The sequence below is a fragment of the Equus przewalskii genome, chromosome 23 (assembly GCF_037783145.1).
Source record: "Equus przewalskii isolate Varuska chromosome 23, EquPr2, whole genome shotgun sequence".
Lineage (NCBI taxonomy): Eukaryota > Metazoa > Chordata > Mammalia > Perissodactyla > Equidae > Equus > Equus przewalskii.
Genome location: NC_091853.1, coordinates 1,653,138 through 1,670,623, shown reverse-complemented (window position 1 = coordinate 1,670,623; position 17,486 = coordinate 1,653,138). Strand labels below are relative to the sequence as shown.

The following is a 17,486-nucleotide window of genomic DNA, read 5'->3' as shown; positions in this document are numbered from 1 at the left end:
GCATGCACCACTCCCAAGTTTCTACTTGATAAAACCATTGTCCCGTGTAGGAGGCCAATCATCCTGGTTTCCCCGGGCTCTCCTAGGTTCAGCACTGAAAGTCTCATGTCCCAGGAAACCCTTCAGTCCTGGGCAAACCGGGGCAGTTACCCTAAAGCCACAGTATCTTATTCAGACCAGTCCTGCACTTATGTCACCCTCCAGAAGAAACAACTCATAACTCTACTCTCTACACTTTCTAATGGTCTGTCGAATCTGCAAACTCATTTGACCCCTGACTGTAGTCTGATATTTCAGGAAGTATGACTCCCCCAAGCCCCCCACCCCTCAGGGTTTGGAGATAGCAGTACACGGAGTGTGTGGAGACCTGAGTTACAGAGGTCAGGAGTGTCCCCGAGATCACAGAGACAGTGGTGGACCAGGTAGGATCTGGGTTGTCTAACTCAGGAGACGCCAGTCACCACACAAGAGTTTTTCAGTCTTCGTACTTCTGACATGTTAGGCCAGATAATTCTCTGTTGTGGGGCCTCCTCTGCATTGTAAGATGTTCATCACTTCCTGATCTCTAGTACCTCCCACCCCAGCTGTGACAACCAAAAATGTCTGCAGACATTTCTAAATGTCCCATTGGGGGAAAAAATCACCTGCTTGAGAATGACCACACTAGACTATTCTGCCTTCTTTGGAACTTTCCAATGTTCTCTCTTTTTTTTAAAAAAATTCCCATTGCCTACTAGAGGAAAACGTCAAATTTTTATTTTGGCCTTGAACAGATTACGTGTGTACCAATTCGCGTCGTAGGCAACATCACACCCAGCCAATTCTGAGCTTGCACCCTGGTGGGAAGGCTCTATGCTCTGCATTGACTGTGGCCTCGCCGTGGCCAGTAAGGCACTGGCCAGCACTGGATGCCTGACGGCTGCAGGCACAGGTGCCGGCTCGGCCCTCCTCCCATGAGGGCAGCAAGCTCCAGGGCCTCTTCCTCACTCCAACACAAAGCATACATGTTCACTTACTTTCTTTTTTAACTCATGGCATATTAAGAGATCTAGGACTCTGAGGAAAGCTCACAGATCCCTAGACACTGCTCTTCCTCTGCTCCTCGGGACCTGCTGCAGAAGTGGCACACTAGATTTGAGTTGGTTTGGGGCTTGCTGGTTATCCAACTTACTTCTCCCAAGAAACAGCAAATAGCAGAGGCCCAAATAAAATACAATAAATAAAAGGATTCATTTAATAACTAAACGTATCATTTTCTATCTTAGTATATTCTTTGCCAGGAGAAAGGAGTAATAATAGCTCTTCTTGGTGACTAGAAGATGCTCTAAAAATAAAGAGCAGAAGTAAAGCATTAAAAAGACAAGGGAGCTGAGGAAACTCATCCAGTCTGAAAATGGTTCACAGCAACGTGCTTCTATTTTTAAAAAGCCTTAACTTCATTTGAAAGAAATGAAAACTTGGGAGCTGAACCAAAGGGTACTATCTATCTACTTGGCTTCAGAGCAGAAGAGTCATAGAGCAGAAATTCCAAACACACTGAGCGTCGCTGGAGACAAGTCTGATGACTGCTTTACCCTATTTACTTGCTTAACAGTTGCCATGACAAAACGGCCACACCTCGGCCTTTGGATCAAGAACATGGAATTCTGTGATCCCAAATGCCTGCGGTGCATGTCACCACTGCCTGTCTTCCTGTGAATTTAAAAAAAGAAAGAAAGAAAAAGTGCAGTGAATAAGCAAGTAAACAGAGGAATTCAATTTCACCTCCAAAACAGGATGGGGCAACCCTGGAGAATGACACAAAGGCCTGGCACAGCCCAGCTGCAGAACAGAGCCCTGAAAGGCTTTAGCTGGACAACAGAAATAGTCCCTGTGTGGCAGCAGGAATTTCCTTGGTGTGCATGTGTGCTTTAATCATAATTAACCAAACGCGGCTGGGGGAAAAACAACCACCTCCCAGCGCATGAAGGAACACGCATCAGCCACAGTCATCACGTGCCAGAAGCCCAGGGACTTCAGAACAGATCGCGCTTTCTTCTCCAAACCCCAAGCCTGCCTCTTCATGGAGGTCTGGCCTTTATAAAACCCTACAGAATTGATGCAAAGCTCTCTCTGCCTGAACTGATCCCTGATATTAGGGGCATTAAGGACTCTGTGCTTCCCTCCGGAGCACCTGCTCTGGGCTCAGACCAGTAGATCAATCCAAGAACTGATGCAAAACCTTGAACAATAAATCCTTTCCAACAAGCACATATTAATGGTGCAATGCAGGCTATGCTCCTTGCCATTAGGTTCGGGGTCCCTGGTTTGCTAGTAATGGAGGTCAGCTGCCCTGGTGACCTAGGCCTTGGCTGGTCTCTAGAGATTACGCCCCATATAAAGCCAGAGGGAGCTTGCACAACTAAGGAGGGATCTTACTTTGAGAAAGTGTTTTTTGGCTCATTCAGGTTTGAAAATGTGAGTATGAAAAAAGAGAGGGGTGGAGTCACCCCAGTGGGGACCAGGCACTGTCCTCAACCTCAGCTCAGTTCTGTTGCTGACGTGACTATGGCCACAAGCTGCCAAATGCTGCTTCCCTCTGCTTGTTAAAGAGCCCAGCAACCCATCTGACTTACCGAGTAGAGCTCATTCAGGACCTTCATCAAATCATCTTGGAGCTGCTGGCCGACTTCTTTACTCTGCAAAGAAAGAGGAATGAAGGTTAATTGGGAAAAAGAAGGAGGGAGGAGGGGGGCACCAAGGGCAAGAGCAGCACTGGCTCTACAAATAACGCAGACTCAATTAAGGCCCATTATTTAACCCAGCAAATCAGATAACCACTCTGTTCAGACCCAATTATGGTCAGATTACTCAGAGAGTTTTAATAAAATGAAATGTGCCCCTTCTAAAGCCTAGTAAAGGCAATCATGTCGGGGGGGAAATGGGTTGCAGCCTTTGATTTTTCAATTGGTCCCCAAAGGGCAAGCCAGAAAGCCACATCCCACCTAGCAACTGTTGTTAGGTGGAACAAGCTTTCCCAGATAGTTGTAGTCAAGCATTCCTGAGAATCGTGGAGGGAAGTAAGATGTGAAATAGGATGAGATAGGAAGAAGGATATAAACATCCAAGGACTTCAAGGAACCTAACTAAATAGGAACCTCCCAGAAGGAAGGAGTGACACCTCAGTAATGGCTGCGAGATTAGCTAATGTTACTTGATTCTGATATACATTAAGAGGTCTCTAGCTGGTTAGTCCTAAGCAGTGGTGGCTCTCAGGTTCTTTGCTGCTGCCACCCACAGCTGGCATCTGACTACACGGAGCACAGTTGAAACAGAGAAGAATGAGGAAGCAGTTAGGAAATAAGAGCCACACCTTCTATACTGAGTGTTTTATGCCAAGTTCAAGAGAGCAGGGGATAAACCTGATTGGCAAGGATGGGTCACTGAGAGGTGACGCCCTCATTTTATCTTCTGCGAGCTCCTTTTAGTTCTTTCCTACTAAACATCAGATACCACCAAAGCCCTTCTAACAGAAGGTACAATACCAGCCGCCGGCACAGCTCAGGTCCCAGGCAAAGAAAGGAAGAGGTCGCAGGTCAGAAACATCATCATTTAAGGTCTTGCTTTTTTAAGATGCATCACTTTAAAAATATTTTTTCTGATTACAAAAGCAATATATGTTCATTGTAATAAATAAGAAAACCTCAAAAAAGAAAAAGGAACTCTTTTTTTTTTTGGTGAGCCAGACTGGCCTTGAGCTAACATCTGTTACTAAACTTCCTCTTTTTGCTTGAGGAAGATCAGCCCTGAGCTAACATTTGTGCCAATCTTCCTCTATTTCGTAGGTGGGACGCCACCACAGCATGGCTGATGAGTGGTACAGGTCTGCACCTGAGATCCGAACCTGTGACCCCGGGCTGCCAAAGCAGAGTGCATGACCTGATCCACTAATGCCATCAGGCCAGCCCTCAAGAAAAAGTAACTCTTAATTCCTACCATTGGAAAGCACCACTCTAGACTTGGTTATATATTTTTCTAATCTTCTCTTTCTATTATTCTTATGAAATTGGGATTGCATCATGCACACTGTTAACTTACTCATGCGTTATTCGTGCGTAACTTAAGTTACTTACCGTAACTTACTTATGTTGTCAGCATTTCCCTACGTATTATTCTTCTATGACATTAAAATACATTCTATAGATGTATCTCCTATCCTTGGACATTTACTTTGCTTAGAAATTTTTATGATAAAACATGCTGTATTAAATTAATTTGTGCATAATCTATGCACACGCCTTTCATATTTTCTCCTAGAATTAACATTGCTGAGTTAACTACTACTCATTTACACCATTAAATTGCCCTTGAGACAAACTGTACAAATTTAAAATACCATCAGGAGCATATAAGAATGCTATTTCACTTTTTTTGTCTTGATAGGTTGACACAGTATCCTATCGTAATTTGTAGTCTTTTAATTCTAGTGAGCCTGAACTTGTTTTTACACGTTTATCGGTCACTTTCATCTTTCTTTTATGCTTTACCATTTTTCTATTAAGGAATCCATTATGGAATATACCATATGTGTGACCTTTATTGTGAGTAGATATGAATTTTTACACCTGGTAGTGGGGAAGGGGGTGGAAAGAGCCCTGGATGAGCAATCACAAGATTCTCCTATTCTCAGCTGTTCGACCATTGAGGAGACAACTTCAGACAACCTGGTTAATGTTTCTGGGCCTCTGTTTTCCTTTCCATACAATGGACGTCTTTGGCTAAAACGTTCCTAAGGTCTTTTCCAGCCTCTGCCATTCTATGATGCTTCATGATCTCTTGCCTGGCTTCTTTGAGCCCATATTAGACTCAAACCCCACCCACATTTCAGCGCATAGTTGGTTGGCTTCACTCCACAGAGCAGAAGATAATGAGCAGGTTCTCCTCAGGGACCGAGACGCTCTTCAAAATGGATGGCTTCAGGGGTATCTTGCCTGTCTTAAATTTACCATTCCCAAAGGTCTCTCAATCAATGCCCTTAACCACCGGAAGAAGCCACAGAGGGAATGCCTGTCATCTAGGATCTCACACACCAGCCTCTCCTTCCCATCGTGAGGAAAGCTGAGCTCCACCGAAGCAGCAGAGGTCCACGGAGGTGAAGTGAGGCGAAATGACTCACCAACCAGCCCCAGAGTCAGCAACAGTGCCAGGAAGTGACCATGAGCATGACTTTCAAATGCCCTGCCCTCCAGCCTCCAGCCGGCTCCCCCTGCCAGCCTCCCATCCTCCCTTAGTGCCGCCTCTGTATAAACAGCAGAGGGCACAGAAGAAAGCTCTCGTTCCTCCTCTACCCTATTGCTTATCCGTGACTTAAACAACTTAGCCCTCACCCCCAGGATGGGGTGGGGGGCCAGGGGGGGAGAAAAAACATGACCAATAAAATAGCAATTAAGCCCAGGCAGGTGTTTCCTTTCGTGTACCGATTACACGGAAAAGGACCGACTCAACTATTAGCCCTGTTTATTTGAACAGGCTGCTGAAGTGATTGCGACTTACCACCCCCTCTGGTCGAGGGCTGGCCTGGGAACACACGTGTAGCTAGCCCAGTTAAAGTGTGCGAGAAAGCCCCAGCAACTGGGAGAGAGGCAGGAAACAGCCAGTGCCTCTCCTTTCACAGATGATAAAAGGCCACCGTTCTCTATGTGACAAACCTTCACTATGCGCCTTTGGGGGCGAGCACGGCCCAGCGGCCCAGGCAGGGCTTCCGTGCTGGCCACTGTGGAGGGGGAGTCGGAGCTGGGAAGCTACAAGGGGGCCCCACCCAAAGACAAGGGGCCCCACCCAAAGACAAGGGAACATTTATTCCTGGGAACAACCTGACGAGGCCGAATACATGAATACGAAGACCGTAGAGTCTTTCCGTTTCCTATACAAAGAGCAAGGGGTTTCTAGGCGGGGAGGAAAGGAGAATTTACAGAGCAGTCTTTGTGTGCTATCACCCAGCCCGCATCTCTTTTCTTTAAAATTTCTTGGAAGAGAATGAGTCATCTAAACATTGCAGGAAACCAAATAGAAGTCGAGGGAAAAAATTACTTTGGGCAAAGTTTTTCTCTTAAATGTTTGCATAGTAATCTTTGCCTGGAAAAAAAAAAAAGATGCCTAAATTTAGAATAGAGATGTGGCCCAGTTCACAATGCTGGTTCTGCGGCCTAGGAAGTGCGATGGGGCGCTCAGGCGGGGATCTTTTATTTTGAAACTCACCACAGCCGTGCGGCCAGAGCGTGATTCACGGGCCCCCACTCAGCCTGCAGCTGGGGTGGGGCTGATCGGAAGGCAGCGAGATTGCAACAGCTCCCGCCGGCTGTGCGCTGACAAAACGGGTAGGGAACCCTCCTTTTCTAACAGAGAACAGCATTGGACAACGGAACTGAAACGCACAGGCTCATTTCCCCAAGACTGTCACGTTCCAAAGCCGGCTCATTCACAGGAAGGATGCAGCAGCAGAAACGCAAGGAAGCACGAGGCTACAGGGTCTGGGAAGCCGGGACAGGTGGTCACTCATCTCTGGATCAATACGTTTCCTTGTATTGGGATGGGTTTGTCTATTATCTCTTCCCAAAGAACACGGATTATGACAGGGTTTTAAAACCAGTCCTCATCGGGGGAGGTTCCCTATCGCCTGACTCTCCAGTTATCAAGATCAGCACTGGTGTGCTTTCCAAGTCGGGGAGGGCAGCTGTTTTTGACTGGCTATCTACACTCAAAGCTGTACTATCTGAGAGCCACAAAATCACCCCCATTTGTATGAAAGGAAAAAAATGAGGAAGGCATGTCTCTGCCATGTGGTGAGAGCTAATTTCAGCCCTGTCCCAAGGCTGAGCCTGTCAGCAGGTAGAAACAGTGGGGTCCTTTAGTTCTCTGCCGATTAGCCTGTGTCAGCAGTTTTCCAAAAAGTATCCGATTTTCAAGGGCTCATATCTCCCTCCACCAGCACCAGCACTGCCACCCCTCCCCCAAAGATGCTTCTGAGACCAACTGTTAAAAAATCCAGTTTAAAACTGAATTTATGTTTACAGATTTCAGAGGAAAGGGACATGAACCCGATATGAAGCTCTGGCAGCAGGAGAAGTGCCACCAGATGTAGGGTGACAGTTTCAGGGGCACTCGCTCACCACTTCAAAGAGCCCAAGTTTCACGAGCTGGAGCTTCGCCTGAACTGCTTTTGGTGGGGAGGACAGGGCTGAGAGGAGAGACTGCTCGGCAGCAGGCCAGCGCTTGGTGATGGTGGGCACTGTGTCTGGCCTCTCTCCAACCCAACTCAGTCCACCTCGCAGCACAAGGCTGTGGGGGTGCAGGCGGCATGATCCTGCAGGTCAGAGCGCAGGAAAGACTTCTAGCTTTCCCCTTGGTCACACTGCTTGTGTATACGCAGCATTCACTCATTGACTAAGAAACCACAGGACGGCTGTAGGAAGGCCGTGCGCCAGTTACGACCTTAAACTCTGGGGAACCCGAGGTAGCATAAAATGCAAATATACTGAATTGCAAAACTTTTATAGAAAGGTAGGCTGGCAGCTGCCACAAGAGGGACACCTGAGGTGCTTTCACCCTCTGAAGATAGGGTGGGCCAGGATGCTCAAAACACACATTTTTCAAATTGCAATCCAGCATAATATGTGTGTCTACAATAAAAGTACTCATTATGCACAGTGCATTCTGATATTTCCTATTCTTTTCTCTTCTCTTCTATTTTTTTATGTTGGTCATAACTCACTAAATTCATTTTATGACTCATTAATGAGTCATTATACACAGGTTTAAAAAGACTGGGTGCACTGTAATTGTGAAATTAATAAAGAAAAGAGTGAGTTAAATACTGGAGCCCACCACCTAAGACATAAGCTAAATAACCCGCCCTCTCAAGGCGGCTGATGGGATGTTTCGAAGCAGGTTCAACAACTGGATCTTAGCAAAGGGGAAAGGCTGGGTTTTAGTGAGTCAGCAATCAGGAGTCCATCAGCAAATATTTACAGAACATCTATTATGTGTCAACCACTTAAGGCCTGACTGGGAGTATAGCAGTATACCAAACAGACAGTTCAAAAGTTTACAATCTACTAGGGGCCGGCCTGGCGTTCACAGGTTCAGATCCCGGGCGTGGACCTACACACCGCTCATCAAGCCACGCTATGGTGGGGTCCCACATACAACAGAGAAAGATGGGCACAGAGGTTAGCTCAGAGCCAATCTTCCTCACAGAAAAACAAAAATGTTTACAATCTACTGAAAAAGACAGACATTAATCTGATGCCTGCACCCATCGGAACACAATTCTTCTGGTCTCAAAGACATTACTAGAAATGGAATTTCTTAAGCTGGTTTTCTAGTTCAAGATCAATTCTTTTTTTTTCTATCTCAGCCAAGAGGTTTCCACACTTTAACCTAACTCCAGAGCAAGCTAGATATCAAATCTAGCTTGCCAGAAACAGAAATCAGATTTTAAAAAATCTAGCTATTTCATAGCAAATCCTTTTTCTTTGAATTTGCCTAAATTACTAATAGATATTTCAGGTTATAACGATACTGCTCCTGCATAAGTGACTCCCGAAGCGGTCACATTCCATTTTTAAGGAATCTCTTGAGCTTATCAGCACCATAAAGACTAATCTCAGCAGTGAATGGGCGTAGAGAAACTCTCCCAGTGACAAGACTCATATTTTAAAAGAAAATGTCAGAAACCTGACACAGTCTGAGACCCAATACCTGTCTCAGAATTCGCCTTCTGAAACACAACTGGTTTCTCAGATTCCTATTTAATTACCTGAAGAACTCAGTCTAAAAAAGAAGCTAGTAAAATATAAACCACCTAAAACTAAGGAAAGAGATTGATTCTAACTTTTAAAGCGTCTTTCTGTCTTCCTTGGTGCCAAGCCCACTGCTCTGTACACAGTAGCCATGAAATAATCAGTTGTTGAATAAATTAGATCTAATTTGAGTTTAGACTTAAACCCCATGGACAAGAATAAACAACATAGCTGTGTTTTCTTCATGGAGAGAATTAAAAGCGGAAACTCCACCGGAAGTTCCCCACATGGACTCCCTCGGGTCACAACCAAAGATGAGCCCAAACACTTGAGATGACTTCCCCAGGGCCAGGAGCTGTTCGTCTCCTGTCGAGGACCAAGTGCAGCACCAGGAGGGGTGAGACACGAGGCCTGGGAGCAGGATTTGAATCCTGCTTGCACTGCCCAATAGTATGACCTCGTGGAAATTATTTCACCACTCTGTGCCTCAGCTTCCCCATCTATAAAATAGGATAATAAAGAATAATCCATGTAAAATGCTGAAAATAGAATCTCGCAACTAGCATGTTCAATAAACATTAGCTATTATTAATACGAGAGTCCAGCCCTCTCCACACCCACTTGAGTGCTCTTTCTGCCACACTGTGCTGCCGGCGCATGCTCCCTCCGACACGTCAATGACCTTGGTATGTGGAACTGGGCAGGCCCGAAGCTGCTCCCCAGGCAGGACGCAGCCCAGCCCTCCACTGGAGGGGCTCTGTCAACCCACAGGGAAGACGAATCTTTCTTTTTCCTACGCCTGCTGCTGCGCAATCTGTTCTCTCCAGTTCCAGTAAGAACAAAAGTAACAATGACTCTGTAAGAAATATGCAGTTTTCCTGAAGAAAAAAAAAGCAAAAACAAAAAGTAGGTGTTTCGCAGACAGGAGGAAACTGGGGTGGGGGGGGTGGGGGAAGGTGCAGAAGGAAAATAAGGAGGACAGAATCACTCTCTATCCTCCAGGTGGATCAAACAGAAAAGATCCTTGTCAGCCGCAGCACCGGGATTGGTTCAACTGGGTCATAAATTAAACGTCCAAAGGCAGTGGCTCCCTACTGCCTGGTCAGAGAAGACACAGACTGCCCGTTTCCAAGTTCTGGTCTAATGAAGTCCAGGCTTTCCTCTCCAGGGCACTTGTTTCTGAAAGCCATTTCCTTACGGCTTTTCCAGAAGTTCTGGAAGGTACGAGCAGTCACACTTGGTAACCTACAGTAACGCTGGCGGCCCTGGGAAAAAACCACTCCCTGGCAGGACAGTGAGATGCAGCTCCTACCTTCCGTGGACACTCATGACGCTCTGTCACAACTGACCAGAGCCTCTTGACAGGGAAACACAGGATTCGGACCAGACTGCGTGGCACTGGACCGGGGCAGGGCCGGGTGAGAGTGGGGCAGGAAGAGGCTGACCGCCCTGCGAGCTCCCAAGACCTGAGACGGCACATCTGAAACACAGTCCTGTACCAATCGGATTCCTCCGTGGTCGTTTCCATCTCTTAGAATGGCCTATTCTAATGGTACTAAGAAAATAAGCTGAAAGCAACTCCCTTAAAAGGAAGGAGACAAGTCTGAGGTTTACTTCTTAAATCACCACTGTGATCCTTTTCTTGGCAAATTTCTATCTTTAACTCTTCTGGATGATGACTTCAGCGGAGTGTAGTAACTCTTCAGGCCCTGATCTCCAGGGCCAAAGAATTTCTTGAGGTCTGCTGAAGACGAGTGATCACGCCTCTCCCGGGCAGGACACTAAAGGCATAGAAATGGTGTCTGGGTGGCCGTCGCACCCTTGGGTAGACCGGGACACGGGACAAAAGACATAAAGGCAAACAGGCAACCTGAGAGCACAGATGTCTCAGCAGCTGTAAAATGAATTCTGGAGGGAAAATAATCATCGGCTCGGAACTGGGCAAGAGGGGAAAAAGAGCAAAAATGAAAAGGTGCTCGCAAGCCTGTGCCCTCCTACAGTACGGAACGCCAGGGACTGGGGGAGAGGAATGCCCGTGCAGCTCCCAGATGGCTGGGAGGAGGCTGGAAGAAGGGCAGTGAACAGCGCTCAGCGTGAAGACCGAGAGGAGGAGGGGGTCCTGGGAGGAAGTCAACCAGTCAGCAGCATCCTACAGGAACTGCCTGGGGCACTGGGAAAATCGCTGATTCAATACTTTCCGAAAGAGGAACCCAGCAGCAGAGTCCATTCATTGAGGGACCGTGTAGTTTCCGTACTTTTGCAGTTGCCTTAGAATCCCACTGCCAAGAAAAGAAAAGAGGTTCCAGTGCGTTCAATTATGACGAGAGCGTTTTCTTGACACTCCAGGTGCGGAGTGGGACCGAGAGGAGCAGACGCTGACTCTGGGAGACGGGCAGACGATTAGAATGCATTTCCTTGGGGCTGCGTGGAGATCCGAGACAGGACGCTCGCTTCAGCTACCGTGGCGAGGCGCAGCCTTTTCTCTTTGTCCACACTCCGTCCACATGCGAGACCACTCCCATCGGTCACGGTCCATACAGTTCAAAACCTATATCCTTGAGGGAGGGCAGCTTCCCTCCAGCACCTCATCCCAGTGAAAAGCATGACTATGAGGAGAATGTCGAGTTTGGAACTGGCAATTTCCAATCTCCAGCTCTGATTTCTCACCTAAAAGCTTTAATTTTTCCTCTTCCATTCCAGCTTTATAAATGTTCCAGGGACACTTGGAAAGAATGCGTATCTGCGGGTGTTAGGCACAGTGCCCACATGTCATTCAGGTAACATGAAATTTGTTAACTGTTTTTCAAATCTCCTCTATCTTTACTGATTTTTTTAATCTAGTTGTTTAATCATTCACTGACAGGTACATTAAATCTCCCATTGAGGTCAATGATTTGTCTATTTCTCCTTGTAATTCTGTCCAGTTTTGATTTATATATTTAAAAGTTATGCTATCCAGTATATACTGCTTCCTGGTAACTTGAATCTTTAAGTATTATGAAATGTCCCTCTTTATTTCTAATGGGACTTTTTGCATTAAAATCTACTTGGTTTGATTTTATCAGAGCTCTCTTTTCCCGTTATTTTGCTTTAAATCTTTCTATATCCTTATATTCAGGTTGTGTCTCTTCTCTTCTAAGCAACATATACTTCAGTTTTGCTTATTTAAAATCTGTCTGGAAATCTGTATGTTAATTTTATAAGAGTCAATTTACACTGATTGCAATTACTGATACATTTAGGTTTAAATCTGTCAATTGGCTATATGCTATTTGTTCTACCTGTCTCTACAGTCCTGTTTCCTCTCATTTTTTACCTTCTTTTTTGTGTGAGGAAGATTGGCCCTGAGCTAACGTCTGTACCAATCTTCCTCTACTTTGTATGAGGGACCCTGCCACAGCATGGTTTGATGAACGGTGTGTAGGTCCACATCCAGGATCCAAACCTGTGAACCCTGGTCCACCCAAGAGGAGTGCGTGAACTTAACCGCTACACCACTGGGCTGGCCCCTATCGTCTTTTTTTCTTTCAATTAAAAAAATTCAGTAACAGCCACTCTTTTTGGTATATTCTATGTGTTTTGACAACTGCACAGGTGTGTAACCACCACGACAACTGAGACACGGTACAGTTCCATCGTCCACCAAGAAAACCCTCTCATGCTGTGCTTGTGTGGTCAAACTCTGCTCCATGCTGAGCCCCTGCAAGCCGTCCCTGTGTTCTATATGCCTACAGTTTCACCTTTACCAGAATCTTTCTTAGCTTCTTTGGTCTATTTTTAATTCACTGAGTTTCCCCCCTCTTAGACCGGTAGAGATACTATTTCTCTAGTGATAACTCTAAATTACAACACATATCCTTGACACGTCAAACTCTAATATCAGTTAATACTCTTACCACTTCCTGGACAATACCTTTAAACCTATTTCCCCACCCCCATCTAGATGTAGACTCTATTGTTGCCATTTACATTGATTTTATATGTGCTTAAAACCCCAAAAGAGATTACTGTTTTTAATAGTCAATATTCATTTAGATGTACACTCATATATACTTTTTATTTCTTATTCTTTCCTGCATCTCCAAGCTTCTGTCTGGGATCATCTTCTTTTTGCCTAAAGAATATCATTTAGTATTTATTTTAGTGCAAATCTGATGGTGATGAGTTCTCTTAGATTTTCCTTGTTTGAAAATGTCTAGTTTACCTTTATTTTTGAAGGATATTTCTTTCAGTATTTCATTCCATTGTCTCTGTTTTCTGTTGTTTCTGTTGAGAAGTCAGCTGTCAACCTTGCTGTTGCTCCTTTGAAGGTAATATGCCATTTTCTCTCTGTTTTTTTTCAAGGTTGGCCCTGAGCTACATCTATTGCCAACCTTCTTTTTTCTTCTTCTCCCTGAAGCCCCCCAGTACATAGTTGTATATTCCAGATGTAGTCCTTCTGGTTGTGCCATGTGGGATGCCGACTCAGCATGGCCTGATGAGCACCCAGGATCCAAACCTGCAAAACCCTGGGCCGCTGAAGCGGAGCACACAAACTTAACCACTCGGCCACAGGCTGGCCCCTCCCTCTGGTTGTTTTTAAGATTTCTCTCTCTCAAGGTTTTCACTCATTTTACAATAATGTGCCCACATGTAATTTTCTTTGTATTTATCCCACTTGGGGTTCACGATGCTTCTTCAATCTGTGACTTGATGTCTTTTCTTAATTTGGGACAATTCACAGCCATCATCTCTTCAAATATTGCTTCTACCCCATTCTCTCTGTCCTCTTCTTCTGGGACTTCAAACATATGCATGTTAGGCCCATTCACCATATCCCACAGGTCTCTTATGCTCTTTTTTTGTATTTTCCATCCTTTTATCTCTCTAAGCTTCAATATGTATATTTTTCTGACCTGTCTTTCAGTTCACTAATTCTGTATTCAGCTTTGTCTAATCCGCTGTTCAATTCACACACTGAGCTCTTTATTTTAGCTACTACATTTGTCAGTACTAAAATTTCTGTTTGATTCTTCCCTTTTGTCATATTGAGATAAAGTTCACATACCATACAATTCACCATTTTAAAGTGTATAACTCAGTGGTTTTTAGCATATTCACAAAGTCGTGCAACAATCACCACTATCTAATTCCAGAACACTTCATCACCTCCCAAGAAAACCTCACACCTGTTAGCAGTCACTCCTATCGCCCCTCCCCCAGCTCCTGGCAACTACTAATCTACTTTTTGTCTCTATGTATTTGCCTATTCTGACTATTTCCTGTAAATGGAATCATACAATATGTGGCCTCTTGTGTCTGACTTCTTTCACTTAGCACATTGTTTTCAAGCTTCATCCACATTATAGCATGTATCAGTAATTCCTTCCTTTTTATGGCTGAGTGATATTCCATTGTATGGGTATGCCATTTTTTGTTTATCCATGAATCACTTGATGAATATTTGGATTGTTTCTGCTTTTTGATATTATGAATAATGTTGCTATGAACATATAATATTTTTGTGTAAGCATGTTTTCAATTCTCCTGGGCATATATCTAGGAGTGGTATTGCTGGGTCATAGGTTAAGTTTTTGCGTAAGTTTTGCTTAAGTTTTTGAGGAACTGCCAAACTGTTTTTTCACAGCATCTGCATGATTTTACGATCCCACCAGCAAAGTATGAGATTTCCAACTTCTCTACATCCTTGCCAACACTTGTTCTTTTCTTATTTTCCTTTTTTGATTATAGCCATCCTAGTGGGTATGATGTGGTATCTCACTGTGGTTTTGATTTGCATTTCCCTAATGACTAACAATGTTGAGCATCTTTTTCATGTGTTTGTTTGCCATTTGTATAACCTTTTTGGAGAAATGTCTATGCAAGCCTTTTGTCTTGTTTTAAATTGGGTTGTTTGTCTTTTCATTACTGAGTTGTAAGAGTTCTTTATGTATTCTGGATTATTAGATCCTTATCAGATACATGACTTGAAAATATTTTCTCCCATTCTATAGCTTGTCTTTTCATTTTTCTTGATAGTGTCCTTTGAAGCACAGAAGTTTATGATTTTGATGAAGTTCAACTTACGTATTCTTTCTTCTGCTGCTTGTGCTTTGGTGCCATGTCTAAGAAACTACGACCTACTCCAGGTCACAAAGATCTACACCTGTGTTTTCTTCAAAGAGTTTCAGCTCTTATATTTATGTCTTTGATCCACATTAAGTTGCTTTATTCTTTAACAGTTCTAGTTTTCTGTTATTATTTGATTTCATAAACATATTAAACACAGTTCATTTAAGTTTGCCTGAATCCCCATGGGTCTGCTGCTTTCTTACACGCACTGGACAGTCACGCCTCGCTTGATGATGGGTATCCATGCTGAGGGGCCCCACAGCCTGGGGAGGTTTACCAGGGCTCTCTCTCCTTGGCCTTGATTCCAATTTTTGTCCTGCTAGCCCTACAAGGCTATTAAAAGCTCTGCTCGGCTTATTGGCCCTGAGTGATCTTTTCTAGAATAGCAGATGCCTCCTGGTCAAAAGCAGCTCTGAAGAAGCAGAAGGGTAGTCTGCTACCTCAGGCGCCATTTCTAGAAGCCCAACTCAAAGCTTCACCTCTGAAGACACAGATGATTTATGTGTACGTGTAGCCCTCCCCAGGTCCAGTGCAATGCTGGATACCAAATAAGTCCGGAAATATGCCTTGTATGAAAGAATGAACAGATACTGGTGAAAGTGAAGGCTTCCCACATTTATGTTGGAAGGTTGTTCATCTCCCAGGACACGGTAACCAAAGTATTCTGATAAAACAAAAGAGAAGCAAGCCTGGTTTTAACTATGGTTCCTCATTACTTCCTCAGGGGCTTTTCAAATCCACAATCCATCAGAGGGCAGGACGGGGCTGAATCTACTGCAGATAAAGGGCATCTCTGCAGTTAGCTGGAGTGATTGGGAATCCAGATTCAAATCTCAGGCATTCTCTGGTGACCTAAGGCCCAACAAACAGAGGACCTCCACACAAAGTTCTAAGAATGAGCACATAGCAAAGTCTTACACGGGCGCCTTTGGGGTCTGAGAAAGGTTTGGCCATCTAGCTTGTTCCTGGGACAAATGCGGAGATGTCAGCTTCGCCACTATCCCAAATTCTTTAACAGCACACTGGCCTTTCCTAAGTAGGAGTAGCATAAAAACGAAAAGAAGTAATCACTGACTTCTAATTCTCTCTCGAAGACGTGGCCATACACTGATTCTCCCCTCGTGATACATCTGATATCTGTCTCCTTTTAACTCCTCCTGTCACTGCGACCACACTGCAGGCCCTTGCCACCCCGCCCCTGAATCAGAGGCCCAGGCTTCCTGAAACAGCAGCTCGGTTGTATCGTTTTCCTATGAATAAACCTTCCATGGTTCCCAAATGCCCTCAGAATAAAGTTCAAACTCCTTGGTCAGGCATTTAGGGCTCTCTTCAGCTTTGTTTCAACTATTCTCCTCATAAATACTCTGACTTAGCCAAACTACTTTACCCAGCACCCTCCGAAGAGTCTTCACACAGTCCTGTGCCGTCTCTTGTTCTGAAGCCTGTTCCTTCCATACGGGACGTCCTTCCACTCCAACTGCCCCTCACACTCACAAACTCCTCACTCTTCCATCTCTTAATTATGAAATCATTTTCACCCACTAAAAACCCAGCTCAGAATTCACCGCTCCATTTTGTGCATGTGAAGCACTTACTCCCATGCCTGGCATAAGAGAAATCTTCCATACACATTCTTTCAAAAAAACTGAGTGTGTGCGTGTGTGTAGGAGATATAATTTTCAATCAATGGTGATACGGAAATTGCATACCTATTTTTTAAAAAATTAAATTGTGCCCTACTTCACACTACATATAAAAATTGATTTCATGGGGATGGCTTATAGACTATAATGTGAAAGACAAAATTACAACTTTTAGAAGATAATATAATGCAATAACTTCAAGACCTTAGGGTAGGAAAGGCTTTCTTAAACATGGCAGAAAAAGCACTAACCATAAAGGAAAACGAATGCAACGACACTAAAATTATGAACTTTTATTAACCAAAAGAAAATACGAAGAGAAAAAAATAGACAGGGTACAGTGTAGGAGAATATGCATCTACACTTATAACCAATAAAAGGACTAATATTCAGAATAGGTACTTCACAAAAGAACATATCTAAATGGTTGATAAAAGTAAGAAAAGGCCCTCAAATTCATTAGTAATCAGATAACTGCAAATCAAAACCACTATGACAATAGCCAAACTGAAAGCAGTTAAAACTACAGCTAAAATTTAAACTCTGACCCATTGTTGGAGAGGGTGAAAATTACTAACACCCACTTTGGGAAACAGGTTAGCATTCTACAGTAAAGAAGGAGCTGTGCCTGTTTTCTGACCCAGCAATTCCACTACCAGATGTAAACCCTAGAAACCTGGGCACGAGGACACCAGCACGCCACACGAGAACGTTCACAGCGGTACAGTCTGCATTAGTCCTAAACTGAAAACAACCCAACGCCCATCGATAAAATGGAGAAGCAAATTGTGGTGAGTTCATAAACGGAAGCCTACAGCAACAAGAACAAACAGGTGCAGCTCTGTGCAGCAGCATGGACGAATCTCACCACCCGTGGCAAACAAAAGGAGCCAGGCACAAAAGACTGCAGCCGGCACCATTCCACTTACATGACGTGCAAAAACGGGCAAAA

The 17,486-nt window shown here is 44.4% G+C and overlaps 1 protein-coding gene and 1 long non-coding RNA gene across 21 annotated transcripts in view; one reads left to right on the top strand and one right to left on the bottom strand.

Annotated features, from left to right (window-relative positions):
• The window catches only part of SRGAP2 (SLIT-ROBO Rho GTPase activating protein 2), a 236,630-nt gene that overhangs the window by 71,392 nt on the left and 147,752 nt on the right, over positions 1-17,486 (bottom strand). For all 20 annotated transcript variants that reach the window (XR_011532182.1, XM_070591415.1, XM_070591416.1 and 17 more), the window contains one exon: positions 2,616-2,678. Coding sequence is in view for 19 of the 20 variants with exons in the window: in XM_070591415.1 (XP_070447516.1) it covers positions 2,616-2,678 (63 nt within the window). In the remaining variant the exon portion in view is untranslated. The remainder of the gene's footprint in view (positions 1-2,615; positions 2,679-17,486) is intronic.
• LOC139078962 (uncharacterized) lies at positions 10,953-15,068 on the top strand. Its single transcript, XR_011532183.1, has 3 exons — positions 10,953-11,126; positions 11,481-11,557; positions 14,799-15,068. It is a non-coding gene; the product is annotated as an uncharacterized lncRNA (long non-coding RNA).